Raw genomic sequence first — 16,986 nt, forward strand, 5'->3', positions numbered from 1 at the left:
GTCCTTCAAGTGTTAAGATTTTCCTGCTGATTGATTTGATGTCAACGTTCCTATATACCCATCCCCTGGGAAGTTTCTGAACAAACCCTGTATAACATTTCTTTGGGGTGGTCCGGTCGACTACTCTCTCATTATCTCGTTTAACGGTACGTGAATTATCTACAACCTACGGCGAGATGACTCCAACAACAATGACAAACCAACAAGGCATTGTCACATCGTACAGTCATCTTCTCGGACAGGAATCTTAATTAATTGTGTCTTCCTTTGTAGTCTACACAGAAGTACCTCTTTTTCGAATGAATCATCTTTTTGTCCGGTCCTAATTCTATTGAGTGTACACTACAATGCATGTTATGTACTCTACTGGTTGTATGAAGCGTCTATTGACCTGATTATCTCAAAGTATGCGAGTGAAGAGAGCGGGTTCGCCCATTCATACAAACAAAGAAACCACCATATAATCGTCAAGGATTCCGTGTATCAACAAGAAGAACAAGCATTTATTTTCCTTCGGTACAAAGGATTCAACATGGGAATAGCTTTCATAAGAACTGTTTTTACAGTATGGAGCGACCTAACCTTTTTTACGGAGGGCTGGGAAGTAGGAAGATTTCTAAACAAATGCAAGCGATAAAGCCGATTATGTGAACAGAAAAGGGCTAGGAGGCAACATGGCGTAGCAAAGGGCATACAAAATAGAGAGAGCCATTGTTTGGGAACCGGTCGGTTTGAAGACAGTGTATTTTGCCAACGGCTTACGTGGCGAAATATTTACATCAAATAGAAAGGACCTTTTCACAAATAAGTCTCTTAACGATCTACAAAATATATTCATTCTCTCAGTAATATAATTTCTGGAAATTTCGGGACAACAAAAATACAAGTGGACTTTTTCAGCACCGGAATAAGAGCATGAGTGGACGGTACATTGCCCATCCAAACAACGCCACTCCCATTTTTTCCATAGATTTTGGACATTTTCACACTTATCTTTTCTGCATGGCTAGCTCCATTTAAATGCTCGGATAGGGAGCGGTACAAAATTTTGCATTTTTTGACAGGAAGATGTGGTAATAGTCAACTTTGCGCTAACTTATATTACACAGTGAATATTTGCGTAGTTATTTCAACAGTGCAGTGAGGAAAATGAACTTTGCGACGCGGTGAAAAAACACTGAAACATCATAAATAACATTAACATATTTACATATCACTTTGTGCTCTTCTTTAACAAGACAACATGCTAGATATCTCTGATATACATTTTATAGTGACGCTGGTATAAATTCTAACAGTTCTGATTTTTATTTTTACAAGGAGCGTCGTTTTCTCGTTGTCTTTTTTCCTCCGAACATCCCCGTTAGCGCCTTGGCAACGTTGACGAACTTCTGACTGTTTCTTCTCTTTTTCAACATGACTTGCGTGTCGTGTACACTTCTCAAGAGTCCTTGGACTGTCTTTGCAACGTCGTGGTAGCTATCCGCGGCTGAAACTTCCGCGAAGGGACACTCTAGGGTAGCGGCTAGCGCCTTCCCTTCCTCGGTAGACACAGTTCTGCGATGTTCTAAGTCCGATTTGTTCCCAATGATGACCATGGAGTAGTGATTGTAATGGTGGTGTCCGTGATGGTGGTTGTTCTCTGATGCCCGGATGTCGCGAATGTCCCGGATGACGTCCCGGAGCCGGTTGAAACTGCCCCGGTCACAGATGCTGTACACGATGACGAAACCGTCCGCCCATCGTATCTGCTTGTCCGTCAGCAACGAATCACCACCCTGTGAGGGAACAAGGAAAAATGAAGAAAATTTAGTATTGATAAGCCTAGAACTATGTATATCCAAAATGTGCACATATCCAATATAACTTTTTCTCAAAACTTCAATGAAAACGCCTGGAATCATATGTATATCTATGGACGGCCCCCATAAAACTATAAGAACAGTTCTCTTTTCTATATCTATGGACGATCCCCAAAACTAGAAGAATATCTAAGTTCCCCTCGTTGTCAAAACGCCTGGAATTATATGTATATCTATGAACGATCCCTTTTAATCCTAGAAGAACGGCCCCCTTTATATGGACGATCCCTATGAAACTACAAGAATCAGTTCCCCTTTCAGTCAAGTCCACCCATGGGAAAAATAAATATGGTCCTAACGGGATTGCCGTAGAATGGCTTCAGACTGTCTCCTCTAGATTGCCGTAGAAACAATGTAGTAGGCGTGTGGCAGACAGGGGATCAACGGCACACGTGTGCCTAATTAATATACAATTCCCAAGGAAAACACTGACAGACCACCGGACCCACCCGAACTCGTTAGCACCCCATCTACCATAGAAAATCGCCCGTGGCACTTTTGAGAGTGACCTTTGCGCTTCGCAGAGAACAACGTCTGCTTTTGTGGAGAGAGTGAGTCAACAATGGCAACAAAGTCGACCAGCAAACTTGGCAACCGCCGGTGTGTGCCAGAATGACTGCATGTCACCGAGGAAACCATGAGAGCGGAACATGTTCAGCGACATTGTGTCCACAAAGAACCATAAAGGTTTTTGTTTTTACAAAGAATCGGACCCATTGTCGCGAAGCCCCTCTCGAAAACACTAGTTAAAATTTAAACACACTTGCGACGTGCCCGAAATACGTTCTAGATTAAAAAATGGTCTCCTAAAGTGAAAAACCTGCCATGTGCGAGCGGTAAGCCTTTTTACTTCTGCGTTCCCAATTAGAAAAGCACCCTCAGGTAAGAGATATAGCGGTCTGGATTGGAGTAAATGAACGGTTGAGTGACCAGACGTGAGTTTGTGGGGTGCCCGGTTCAAAACATGTTCCACCGAGGAGCCTGAGCACTGTACCCGAGCCCTCTACAAAAATAAACCCCGTGTCACGAATGTCACGTACTGTATTTAGTCTGGGCATCAAGATATTCCTTCACTGTCTTCGTCTCAAAAATTGCCCCATTACCCAAGGAATTACAACAGTCATTTCTAGTGGCAAAGAGTAAAATGTAGCGCCCGTAACATATGTCTGCGTAACTCAAAACCGTGAAATTTTCCTTGCAAAAGGAGTGTGTCCCTAGAACTAGGTGTTATCCCGCTCAACGTTCCAATATAGGAACCGTTTTGGGAGTTTTAAACAGGGAATATGGAAGATTTAGATTTAAATTAAGCCGTCTGTCGTTGCAAGATGACAACTTTGCACGGCGTTTCCGTCTGAAGCCATGGTGTGTGGCCCAAATTTGGTCCCGTCGTCTGGAGAGGGGGGACCCCATACTTACTGCCCGGGGCAATACCGACCCCCACCGCGACAAACCCTTTCAAACGATCGGCGCTGATTTACCACAACCACCGTGGCCTGCTCGACCCACTTGGCACCGATATTTAACCGTAATTCTAAACACGATTCGCGGATTACATGTGCCCATTCCGTCGTGAACTTCTGGGTTTGTCTTGTCGGGTTTGATTAGTCGGTGAAAAACGTCGGTGTATGAAAGTTTGGCACGACTTTTAATTGCGGCAAAACCGTGAATGCACCAATTTGTGTCGGTCGCGGTTGGAAATGGGTTGTCTGCATTTTCGCAGCTCAGTGTTGTCCTTCCTTTCCATACACCGGCCCTGTGTCTGACCATTCTACCGTAAACCCGTTGAGGACTCCTGTGTGCCTTTCTCGAAAGATCAAGAGTCCCGAGTTCTAATCCCAACAGTATGCTTCACACCGGCAAAGGGGACGGAGCATTGTTGTGTTGAAGAGGATTTTCGTCTGATTAGAGTTTTCCGAGACGTTTTTATTTTCTTTGTTCTTCTAAACAAGGACTTAATCTCGAGAGGGGGTGAATGGAACCGATTCTTCGCCGCAGTGCATGTCTGGATCTCCCGAATCAACTTGTTTGAGCGTTCGGTTAATTTTCAACGAGCTATACAGCCAGCAAATGCTGGGCGCAAACAAGAGACCATTTCGCGTAAACACGCCAAAACCTCAACTAGTGGTCTTATCTTTCAAAACCCCCAATTTGTTCTTATAAAAAAGAATCCCCGCGAAGCTATAGCTAGACATGTCGTTCCTACATCTGGAAGTGTTAGAGCAACCCCCAAGGGCTACCCAGCAGTTTATGGTTCAAAGACAAGGAAAAAGACCCACCTTTCCAGTGCTGACGTCGAGGATCTCGATGTTGGTTTGCTCGCCATCAATCATGGCCTGGTGTCTGTACACAATATCTGTAACCGGAGAGCGGAGCATGAATGCACGGCTGTGTGTGCTAGGTACACCGTACATGTGCCACGACAACCCCTCCCAACAAAAGTGCCCTTATGTTCCCACCACTCGGGAATAGAACTCACCACACACAACTACAAGTCCATAAACAACGCCCAAGGAAACCTGAACCCCAACCCCTTAACCTTACAACGCACCTTTTGTACTTATGTCCCATTTTCCGTGTCTCTTAAACAAAAATTTATCTCCCAAAAAATCTTCAAGACAATCGTCCCCCCTTGTGTGCTAACGGTTAACAAATAAACATGCTCCTACTTAAAAGACGTCGTTAAAACCTTAAGAAAGGTAAAATTAAGGAGAAATATATTATCCTAGATTAGAAGAACAATGTGTAGCGTTTTTGTTTCGCTAGGAAACGTACCTGTATCGGACTGATATTCTCCAATATATCTTCTGGTCAGAAAGCGGACTGTCAAGGCTGTGGGGGGTAAGAAAATGAGTAAATATTTGTGACCATTTTATTAATCAAAGGGCAGGTAATCGACTGAGAAGCAAATACACACGGCCTATTAGAAGGGACTACTACCTCTCGTGTTATACTGCTAGAGGTGTTTGTATTCTAGAGGGGCCCTGGGCCCGAGCGTGACCGTACTTGCCCGACATAAGCCTATTCTTATGCATAAAACTGAATGACCACGACTTGCGAAAAGTCACCCAGAGTCGAGAAATTAAATCCGTAACGTGTCAGCGAAGCGTTAAAAAAGTTTGTGTATTACAAAATGGACCGTGTTCTGAGGAAGACTTGAGGGGGAAAAGTACATTCGATACCAAACCTGCGGAAATTCAATTAAAATGCCAGATTAAAAAGGGGGGACTTACCGCTTTTTCCGACGCTTTCACTACCGACGACTACAAGGTTGATGTCACCCATGGTGGTAGTCAGGTTTGCAAAGTCAGTGTCTATGAAAGTCACAAAGAGTCCCGGTCGGGGAATTTCCTCACACAGAAACGGTGTGTTCCTGCACGCACACACACAAAAGTCGGCTGCGTTGTCAAAAGGTCCAACACAAAACGAAGTTATGTCCGCACAAAAGCCATGGAAAAGTCACCGTCTGCAAAAAAAATCCCGTCGCAGAAGTCCGGATAGAGACGGTAAAGTCCACGCGGGGTCACCGTAGCTAGCGGTATGGGTCTGCGGGCTCAAGCTGCAGCTGCACCGAGGAAGTGTTCCAGTCGGCGCGGTACGAGCTCCAGCCTCAGTGAGTGCCACCTCTGTTGGGCCCGGGTCCGTCCGCCCGTATATGACCTCCAACTCATTTGCAAGTTTGCTTTGTTGACAGGCTGCATTTGACATGCGCAGTGGGGTGCGGTGGGCGGGACGTACGATTTCCCACAGAGCAGAGGGAGGGACAGGGTGTGGAAAAATAATAAAACATAAAAACCGTAATTTCCAGAAAAACAAAGCTAGACATTGAAAAATTGCGCATTTCTTCTAAAAGAGCGACCACAATCTAGCATTTTTTTATTCCCTTTCAAACGATGTCCGCATTTTAAACACCGTATACCTTGTTTTTTGGGGGGTCAGGTGCTATTCTACGACTTACAAGTTGAGCACCAGTTGAATTGCTTACACCCCCGCAAAGACAGTTACGCCGGGAATTTTGCCAAATACAAGGACTCTCAAAACATCTAGATTTGGTTTCATATTGCAGCCATCTTGCGTGGTAAAATGACAACAAAATACAGTAAAAAAAGTAAGAAAAAAATTATGTTGACACTTTGACATTTTGCAACCATTCTGCGTGGTAAGATAAAACCCAAGAACAAAATTAAATCTCATAAAATCAAAATCTTTAATTAAGACATCGAAAATATCAATCTTGATAATCTTGCAATCGTTCTATAAAGACGATATGATAATAAGAAAATGTATAACTTGACGATATGATAATAGGAAAATGTATAACTTGACGATATGATAATAAGAAAATGTATAGCTTGCGTCGTCAGCGAAATATTATAATTCTAAACATCTAGAAGACAAATACATATATCTTTTTAGCTGTTACTTCTTTTACAATATACTGAGAGAAGGCCACACAGAAAGCCTGTCCGCCCTATTTCTATATAAGACCTGTGAGAAACTTGACAAGTCCCAAGTTCCCGTGTCCCTTCCCTCCTACACAAAGCCCATTCGCAAACAGACGATAATCACCCCCGATATCCAACATCGATCAAATGCTGTGAGAAACTTCGCGCCTTGGTCACGTAATGAAGTCGCTGTCGCGCAGACAACTCAAATTTGCCAGATGTCGAGGTGCGACAAAAACTCCCCCCTCTTGTAAAACAATTTGTAGTGATGATACCTCATTGTTCGGACAAGTCCCAAAGGGCACCGAGTATGGCTTCGGTACAGGGTTCTTTCCTTTGGCTATTGTTGTGTGTGCACTTCAAAGATGTACCCTCCCACCATCTTATGAAAGCTTGCATTGGGCAAGGAGTAAGACAAATATTTTGTGTATCTTTTCGGTCTTGTTTGCTATAGGTTATAGGTCGGCTTATAGTAACTTCCCTAGTAGGATGTAATTGCTGATAAAATGCTATTTTCTTATCATTACGGTGTTTCGACGGCTCCTATTTTCCACAATTTTTGGGGATCAAATATTGTTCGGAAAACGGAAGTTATGAGAACACTGTAGAAATCACAAAATCGCACGTAATCAACAAAGAGAAACCACCCGTAGAGACTGATTTTTGAGGCTAGAGTTATCCTCTCCAAGACCCTTCGGGTCGCTGTAAAAAAAAAAAAGACAAATTACTAAAGTCATAGATCTATGCCAAAGGAATTTTTGACATGTTGACAACCATGGTTTCATTATCATTTTTGCAATGATTGATAGAGTCAAGCTAAGAGTATGGCTAATACTAGGAGCTTCTCATGAAAATGTCATAGATCTACGTAACTCTATTCTTCTGTTGTATCAGTTTCCGTTGTGTCTGCTAATTCTGTTATTCAGGATTTTTTGACATGTTAACAACCATTGTTTATTATCATTTTTGCAAAAATAATTGATAGAGGTTAGCTAAGAGTGTGGCTTATACTAGGAGCTTCTTATGAACATGTCATAGATCTACGTAACTCTATTCTTCTGTTGTATCAGTTTCCGTTGTGTCTGTTAATTCTTTTATTCAGAATTTTTTGACATGTTAACAACCATGGTTTATCATTATTTTTTGCAGAAATGATTGATGGAGTCTAGCTAAGAGTATGGTTGGATACTAGGAGCTTCTCGTGAAAATGTCACAGATCTACGTAACTCTATTCTTCTGTTGTATCAGTTTCCGTTGTGTCTGTCAATTCTGTTATTCAGGATTTTTAACATGTTAACAACCATGGTTTATTATTATTTTTGCAGAAATAATTGATAGAGTCTGGCTAAGAGTACTAGGAGCTTCTTATGAAAATGTCATAGATCTGCGTAACTCTATTCTTCTGTTGTATCAGTTTCCGTTGTGTCTGTTAATTCTGTTATTCAGCATTGTTGACAAAAGTGACAAATCCCGTTGTGAAGTGGGCTAGCGGCTGCTCTTTTGTTTTACGGGCCGGCCGAAAGCCGGTAATTGGCGGCAGATTATCACCCGACGCCCCCGTGAAATCCCGATTAGCGACGAAACAATCGGCCGTTCCATCCTGTCATGTTGACCGATTGTTATTATAGGATGGGAAGACGTCAGGGAATATCTACAGGTGCAGATGTACAGGACAGTACTCGAGAACTGCTGAATATGTAGCCATCATGGCAGGACTTGCTTTAGGGGCCACTATGGCTTCGCGTCGTTGGCCTTTTTTCCTGGATTGTTTGATGAGCGTTTTATGATTGTATGTCAATTCTAATATTGCTACCGCATTTATGAAAACTGATAATATGTGCAATGCAATCAGAAAATATCACATAGTGTGCAAACAAGGCCAACGACGAAGTCCGATTTTGAGACTACAATGGCTTCATGTAAAACCAAGGAGCCTTGGTAAAACTAAACGGCCCTACTACTGTGTCTGGTTTCTACTCAGCGCAACTAAGGTGTCCCACTGGTTGTCCATGCCATTCTCACCAAATACCCCATTTGAATATGGTGATTAGGCAATTTAATATTGTAATGAAGCAAGCGGAGCCTGTCGCTTGTAAATATTCAGTAGTTTGAGTGCAGTGCACCGCCCTCCGGTCCCTCCCATATTCTGCATCCGAATCGCGCGCTAATTTCACCTGGTGAGATAATTGGTGCACCTCCCGGGGACTCTGTTTCCAAGATGGCCGAACAAACAGTAAAAGGAAATGACAAGACTCTGAGCTAAATTGCAGTAAAATCCACACAAGTTATATCGGCAATATGAGCTGTGTACATGTGCGTGTTTCATATCTTTCAGAAAGACATATAAAAGGAAATGGCAGTTGAAAATGCAACAGATGGCCATTTGGATAGTTCATGAACATAGAATGACAGCAGACAGCCCAATACACATCTATCTGTAGCTTGTCTGGGGATATCATCATATAGCTATGCATGTAATCTGTACAGGGTACATGTCAATAATGTTTCATTTTATTCGTTATCACAAACAAGCTTTCTCATCCACAGATGTTTCGCAAATATTACACTGGGACGCATTAAAAGCCCTTTATACTCAGTACTTAGTAATTATAAGAACGTAGCGAAAACACATTACATATACCATGTACCATGTACATGAGAAATCCCTCTAAAATCAGCGCTTGGGTTGAACCGAGTTCCTTTGTTTCAAAATGCGTGACAGTGTTTCAAGGTAAATCTGATTGAAGGAACATTTTTACTTGTTTTCGTTGTTTATTCTTAGTGTAAATAGATTTGATTCGACTACCTATAACAATTTTATGCCTGATAATTTAGACAGAAGGCGTCAAGTTGACGTAAATCACAATACATATTGGAGATAACAAATCAGCTGCTCTTGACGCTTGTGTTCTGTGAGAGCGATTTTGGATCAGATCTTGCCATAATTGTTTTACGTAGCCATACTGATTAATGACATACATTATAGAGAAGATAAAACTCCGACCGACATCTGATGATATGAATCAAGGTGAATATCTCTGCCTAAGGGCGTGACACTTTAGGCGACAAAACAGTCGACTAAAATTTTAAAGATACGATAGACAAACAATGTTTGTTATTTGAATTAGCCTGGGTGCCATCCTATTTCTACCGGGGCTCCTACACTCGCCTATTTTTTGAGGGAGGCGAGTGTAGGAGCCCCGGTAGAAATAGGATGGCACCCAGGCTAATTTGAATGAGTTGTAACCGACAAATGTACCACTTTAAAGGGATTTTTTTTTTAAATTCCAGCTCTCTATCATCGATTCAAATTGTTACAGATACACTTAGACATAAAGATAGCCTCCTTCGCAGACTTCCTGAAACGGCGGCGCATATATTTGGGGGAGGGGGGTGACGCGATTTCTTACACGGACCAGAGTTCTCTAATGCCGGAAGGGACTCTCGCCGCCGAGGGAGTTTTCATCCATGATGATCGCGTCACCCCCCGCCCCAAAATATATACGCCGCCGTTCTAAAAAGTCTGCGAAGGAGGCTAGCATAAAGAAGCCTACACTGTAATTACAATGGTTTCAATAATTACCGATCGATTCACATCCAAAATTTCATACCCCTACATCAAATGTAAAGTGCACTTTTTACACAGTACGCTGCCGAATTCAGTCCCGGGACCTCACTACAGTCCCCCGCGCGGTAAACACCCACACGTAGTTTTATATTGTATACTTCATTCAGTGAGGCCGTGATGGTCTTTTAGTTCTCTCTGCTATCATCAGAATAAACTTTCGAGAATTCAATGATTCTGATCGCCTTAGATTATTTATTGTCTACACAAGTACGGGTTATACTTTAACGGCTAAGAAGTAAAAGTTTGAACTTTTATTCATGAAAATGTGACGTTGCATTAGCAAGCCAACTGCCATTTTGTGTCATTTTTTGTGTTTGGTGAACGTTGGTGAACATTTATTTTGGTGAACATTGTAGTATGGTCCGGTGAAAACAGCCGCTAGACAATCCTGACACACCAAACTACGCATAACAATGAATGAAACATACACAAGCTGAACCCTGATGCAAATGCGGATTACTTATAATTGCTTCACAAAGAGGTGCTAAATAGCCTAAGTGATCAGGCTGTCAAGTTGATTGATGGGAGAAAGTGAGGAAAATGTGCCTCTCCTGGTAAATTTTATGGTACAAACTTTAAACCGTTGTAAAGGACTATAGTAACCTTTTAGGAAGGAAAAAAATTAAGTTATATGAATGACCATATCCTGCTGTACACAAAAGTCTGGCGAAAGTATTGTAAAATGATTCCGATGGTTTGATAAAAGCCAGTTATAAAAGAACTGCCAAAAAAATCTATCAATAATATAGACAAATTATGATTTTTCAGAAGAAGAGAAGGTAGTATTGATATAAGGACCCAGTTTCTGGTTAAAGATAAATGTTAGAAGGTTTACACAAAAAACTACACATTTTGAACCTCAGGAATGGTTCTGCTCATAACATTTTCTACCGAAAAAAATGGTATTATCATTTTAATAAAATAAACATATGGATGTAACGTAACAATATAAAATTTACTTAGACGCAACGACATAAATCTAATCTCACTTCCCTGAAAATTTGAGACGTTTTGAAATGTGTATGGCCGACTTTTGTCCATTTTCACTCAGGACCCCAAGTGGTAGCTCAATTATCCTCGGGAAACCTTAGCGCGGTAGAGTAATATTGTTGTTTGTTGTTGTTGTTGCTGTTTTGCTGACGACACACTGTTTTCTGTTTGTTACCGTGACCATCAGATCGCTGTAGAAACTTTTAAAAAAGTACATAACTTCATACAGTACCAGTACATAATAACTTTTTTTGAATTTCAATATCAAAATCCTGGTACGACGTTAAGTAGTGTTGAGGGTCTTTACTGTCAGAAAACGTACAAAACAAACTAAAATCCACGCTAAAAACAACACGAAGCCAGACATATGCTTGGGGATTTGGGGATTTGTTGTACATGCATTATGTAATTATCGTCCAACAGACCGTTATAAAATCCTGTAGTGGCAAACTGGTTCTCATAAGATATCATACAAGTCTCATCAATAATCTATTTATCATAGAACTCATTCAAGTATGTAGCAAAACTGTCCAAAAGCCTTTCGAAGTTGACTTTCATCAACAAACAAATAGTTTACTCGGTTTTTACCCAGTTTGACAACTTTTCGGTAATTAACCAATTTACCATTTTCCGCCTCATTAGCATATAAGAGCCATTACATCCGATAACAATCCCCCCTCCCTCCGGGTTTGTTGTCTGATACGAGGCTAATTTGTTAACAAGTAAATCAATCATAGTCCAACGATCAAAGGCCTTTGAGTGAGAACTTGTATTGTGCCATAAAAAAGCTGTTGCGGTGTGTTTTGAATGAGAAACACGTAGGTTAGTGGGGGGTGTTTTTCAGGAGTTGTCTCTAGGCAAAAATTCGACTGGATGCCAAAAATAGACTACTAGTTTGCGCCATTAAAGTCAAGTACGCACAGTTTAAAGTAGAAGGCACACAAATTACGCCGTGAGCTTTTTATCGTTTTCCTGTCAAGGCCACCTGTTGTAGTTCACTGGAAATGTGAAAACACTTCAGAAGTTGGTGAAGCGCCAAGCGCTGATGTCTTCAATTTTTTTGACACTTCGGTTCTCAAAAGAATGACACGCCATACAGGTTTTAGGTAGAAGAAAGTGAAGAAGAAACTATTGATTTACATCGAGTACACCCAACTTATAAAAAGAGATTCATATTTCAACACATGGGTTCTCAAAGGAATGATATTCTACATAACAGTAGGTTTTCGGTAGAAGAAAGCGAAGGTGTAACTATTACTTTACATCGAGTACACACAAGTAATACAAAGAGATTCATATTTCTACACATGGGTTCTCAAAGGCATGATATGCTACATACTAGTAGGTTTTAGGTAGAAGAAAGCAAAGAAGAAATTATCAATTTAGTGAGTACACCTCAGTAATACAAGCAGATTCATATTTCTACTGAGTTTAGTCAAATATTTTATTATAAAACATATCTGTTTTTACATTTCCATCGTCACAAAGAAGCGAGGAGAAGTCACTTATCAAATGTATGTGTAAACTATATATCATTTTGTGGTGACCTGTCCCGGACATAGATATATTTACAATAAATGTCTTCATTCATTGCATAAAATCTATAAAAAAATATCAAAAGGATCAATCTTGTCGGCTGCGTGTGAATTTTTCTTCTTGCAAAAACAGCACAACAAATTGATGAAGGTTAGACATCCAGGTAATAAGATACGCAAGGTGACAGCTACTCAAGGAACTGGATGGATTTGTAGTTTCCAAAATCTACCCAGCCAGTTGCTCGTGTAACTATTACCTTGCAAACCCTTAATAGTTTGTCCTAATGTTCTGGAAGAAAGACTTGTCTTTATTTTGAGTGATGCTTTCGCAGTTTAACAGTGCACATCGCCTTGGCATGTGACCGGACTACCGCACAGAGGCATGGGCGCGTGTACTCGGATGTTTAGGAGACTAAACTTCGACAAAACTTCTGCCCGATATTGTAAGTGATTTCCTCGTGTCACTTTAAGACGTTGGTTTGTCGCGTGTCTTACCCTTGGAGTAACTGTTCTTACTATTGAATCTAGCGACATATGCAAGGCATCATCAGCACTTTTCATTGAACGCAAGCGGTTTATAAACAAACGGAAAGGATATAATGATCGTCATTATATATTTTGACATTGCTGCCATGCGTACAAATCTTTCCATGCATTATGAGAAGTTATGATTATTTGATTTTTTTATCATACTCCATTGAAGACATTGCCTAATCTCTCTCCGAATTCTTACTTTTTTGCATTTTTTTTCTTGGTGTCATAACATGTTTCTTTAATACAAAACAACGTATGGAAGTGGTACAGAATGGTGAAAACACAAGTATGGTGTTACAAAAGTTAGCACTGAGTTTGGCTTAGACCCGTCGCCCCCCATACAGACCCAGTCTATCAGTTTGACAAAGTTTACCCAAACTTACGGAAGCAGGAAAAATGCCAGACCTGCACCCACAAGTCATCTACCCATTGTCACGGTGAAGCGGGAGGCACCGACCATAACTTCAGATTTTTTTCCTTTAGAAATCTAATTCTTTCTGAACAAGTATTTCTAATAAGCTATATAGAATGCTATAATGAAGAGAATATGATATTATATCATATATCATACGATCTTCGTCCACATGCTCCCGCAAGACTGTCATATTGCAACATTATTATACATGTACTATATGATATTAGTATTACATGACATGAAAAAAATGTAATATGGTATGATTTGATACGATACGATATCGTTTACTAAATGCTACACATATCAAGAATTCCAGATGTTTTGTTTTATCATACTTGGCAAGAAACATGGTTTAGCAAAGAGTCCTTCTTGTACATTTCTCCTTCTAGCCGAGCCAAAACTGTGTCTCCATCAAAATAAAGTGATGAAGATAGTTATTTTGAGACGGGCCCCTGAACCTATATCCGTCAGAAGCACCTGCTCTATGTAACTGCCGACTCCAACCCTTTGAAACGACACTTTCTGAACGGCCCCAGCTTTGTAGACTTTGGTAGGGTGGAACGAGTCCTGACCACAACAGACGTGTCCGGAAACCAACAGCCAACACCTTACGTCACTTCCGGCTAGACAGGTGGATGGGGGAGGGGGGCAGGTTAGCCACTAGACAGACGACAATATCGATCGGTTTTGTGATAATACAAACACTACAGTGTCTGGATGATTGTATCAAGGTTGAACTCGAAAAGTCAACAAATATATCGATCGCAACGTGGCGTATTTGAAGTCTGTCTCATTTAATGCTGTCAAACACGGAGTTAGTAAGGCAATTAACGCGGCTAGCCATTCAAAAGTCTTGTTGATATCAGACGGGAAGTGGGAACAAGAATTCGTGTGTGTGTGTGCGGTATGGGACGTGTCACTCAATCAATCAATTACTAATCGTGGTCTTCAGTTAATACTGTAAGTGTCGCAAACTATGCAAAAGTTAACTGGCTAGCAGCTACTAAAAACACAAAAAATGTATTCATTTTCAATGTTAAGTCTAGATATGTAAGTATCAAAGCACACAAGGGATGAAGTGCGTATGGTAAGAATATTGTTAGCTACAACTATGTATCTATAATACGTGTAGGTAGTACAAATTAAATAACGTAGCCGCACATTGGTGGAATTAACTGAGAATTACACTTTTTGTAGACTTGTTTGGTCTTGTTATTTGAGGCAAAGCATTTAGAGTCAATGCAAACAAAAATACTCTCCAAGCAGAGGAGTGGTTCCGGATGGTTTTTGACGTGTTTTTATGCGTTTGGGGGCGTTCTTGTCGGGCTGTCTACATTGTCATTTTTTTTGTCTCTCTAAACTCCGAGCAGAGGAGTGGTTCCGGCTGGTTTTTGACGTGTTTTTATGGGTGTTTTTGTCGGGCTTCCTCCTTTGTCATTTGTGGTTTGTAGAGACAAATGATGGCAAAGTAGAAAGCCCGACAATAACGCCTTAAAACACGTCAAAAACCAGCCGGAACCACTCCTCTGCTTGGAGAGTAAAGAAAAATGCAACAACGCATTTTGAGAACAACTCGAATGTATTGCATCCATCGGATGTACTTGGCGTGACGTTTTCATTTCCAGACTTTTCATCGAACAAGTTCAAACAAACGTCCACTTCCGTCAAGACCACCAACAAACCGGCTCCTGGCGGATTTACTTTGCTACAACATTCCGGGTGGAATATTGATTACAACTCTTCCCCTTTGTCCAAAGGCAAACCCGCTAACCACAGCAAATGAATCAGGAAACCCTTCAGCCCAGCTGTTTCGCCTAAAGGTATTAGAACAGTCAGGCCAGCTTGTAGACAAGAAAGGAAGGAATTATAAAAGACAAAGGAAAGTAAAATATCCCCCAAGTTGAAACACTGTAAACTTGGTCTTCTAGCAAAGCTTGCTTTAGACGGCGAAGAGCCTAGTATAGTCTGAGATGAAATCTTGTCTAGTCTAAGTCCGTTTGGGCTTATTTCAAAGAAAAATTCAGAAAAGACAAAGGAAGGTAAAATATCCCCCAAGTTGAAACACTGTAAACGTGGTCTTCTAGCAAAGCTTGCTTTAGACGGTGAAGAGCCTAGTATAGTCTAAGATGCGATCTTGTCTAGGCATAGTTTGGGCTCATTTCAAAGAAGGATTAAGAAAAGACAAAGGAAAGTAAAATATCCCCCAAGTTGAAACGCTGTAAACTTGGTCTTCTGGCCACGCTAGCTTTAGACGGAAAAGAGCCTAGTATAGTCTAAGATTCAATCTTGTCTAGTCTTAGTCCGTTTGGGCTACTGATTTCAAAGAAAAATTTAGAAAAGACAAAAGAAAGTAAAATATCCCCCAAGTTGAAACAACGTAAACTTGGTCTTCTAGCAAAGCTTGCTTTAGACGGTGAAGAGCCTAGTATAGTCTAAGATGCGATCTTGTCTAGTCATAGTCCGTTTGGGCTATTTCAAAGAAAAATTCAGAAAAGACAAAGGAAGGTAAAATATTCCCCAAGTTGAAACACTGTAAACTTGGTCTTCTAGCAAAGCTAGCTTCAGACGGTGAAGAGCCTAGTACGTCTAAGATTCAGTCTTGTCTCGTCGTAGTCTGTTTGGGCAATTTCGAAGAAAGATTAAAGTAAGAAAAGAAAAAAGGCCGCAATTTTGTGCAAAGGAAAATAAAAGAGTCCGAGTTAAACTACTTGGTCTTCTTTTCAAAGCATCAGACGGTGAAGAGTTATCGCCTTTGATGCATACTTGTCTAGTCTTAGTCTGTTTGGGCTTAGTATAAAGATTTCGGAAATACAAAGAAAAATAAAATAGAACCCTGTAAACTTTGCCTACTAATTAAAGCTGCAGACGGTGAAGAGTTATAGCCTTTGATACAGACTTGTCTAGTCTTAGTCCGTTTAGGTAATCTCAAAGAAAGATTTAGAAAAGACAAAAGGAAGTGAGCGGGTTCGAGTATTAAGCGGTGTTGTAAATCTAGTCTAACATTAAAGCTGCAGACGTTGAAGAGTTATAGTCTTTGATACAGTCTTGTCTAGTCTTATGTCCGTTTGGTAATCTCAAGGTAAATACTGGGGCAAGATGTCTAGTTTTCTTATACACTTTGTACATACATGTACGAGTACCCATTTTTAGTTGCATAAAATATAAAAACAGCGAGAACGCATCACTGTATACTAGTAGCTCACATAGTCTGCTTGGAGACTAGGATCGGTGCAACAATTAAATCGCTGTTCTAGTGGCGTCCCGTTATCATTATTACATGAGGAGACATTTAAAGTAAGTACTTTAATTCCCGATCAAGTTCCAATAAATTTGATAATTAATTTTAATTCTTGCTAAAGTTTTATTTTTATTTTGGTCCATGGTTGTACTTTTTATGCTCCTGTTGTAAAGCCCCCCTCTCACTGGACCCGCGGCACGCTGGCCGCGTCGCTGCGTCCGGCATAAACTGGATTTGTGTTACCCTTGACTTAAGAATGGGAATATCATTCAAAACGTACAAGTATGTTCAAAAAGACAACAAAACACGCAAAGCTTAGAAAGATTTGTCTTTTGTCGATGA

General features: G+C 40.7%; 1 protein-coding gene across 1 annotated transcript; it reads right to left on the reverse strand.

Moving 5' to 3' along the window:
* Window positions 1-474: 474 nt before the first annotated feature.
* On the reverse strand, window positions 475-5,501 carry LOC136421688 (ras-related and estrogen-regulated growth inhibitor-like protein). The gene is made up of 4 exons (XM_066409166.1): window positions 5,093-5,501; window positions 4,635-4,691; window positions 4,139-4,215; window positions 475-1,778 (listed from the first exon to the last, which is right to left on the reverse strand). Exons 1-4 carry the CDS (start codon window positions 5,142-5,144, stop codon window positions 1,314-1,316), a joined length of 651 nt encoding a protein of 216 aa, XP_066265263.1. The 5' UTR covers window positions 5,145-5,501; the 3' UTR covers window positions 475-1,313.
* Between the last annotated feature and the right edge of the window lie 11,485 nt (window positions 5,502-16,986).

The sequence above is a fragment of the Branchiostoma lanceolatum genome, chromosome 16, assembly GCF_035083965.1.
Source record: "Branchiostoma lanceolatum isolate klBraLanc5 chromosome 16, klBraLanc5.hap2, whole genome shotgun sequence".
Taxonomy (NCBI): Eukaryota; Metazoa; Chordata; class Leptocardii; order Amphioxiformes; family Branchiostomatidae; genus Branchiostoma; species Branchiostoma lanceolatum.

What these genes read in the sequence shown, in the direction of transcription:
- LOC136421688 (XM_066409166.1), bottom strand. Translation starts at nt 5,144, where the DNA reads ATGGGTGACATCAACCTTGTAGTCGTCGGTAGTGAAAGCGTCGGAAAA. An exon ending in AGAATATCAGTCCGATACAG is followed by an intron (nt 4,216 to 4,634) that starts GTACGTTTCCTA and finishes CTCCGGTTACAG; the next exon opens with ATATTGTGTACAGACACCAG. An exon ending in TCGACGTCAGCACTGGAAAG is followed by an intron (nt 1,779 to 4,138) that starts GTGGGTCTTTTT and finishes GTTCCCTCACAG; the next exon opens with GGTGGTGATTCGTTGCTGAC.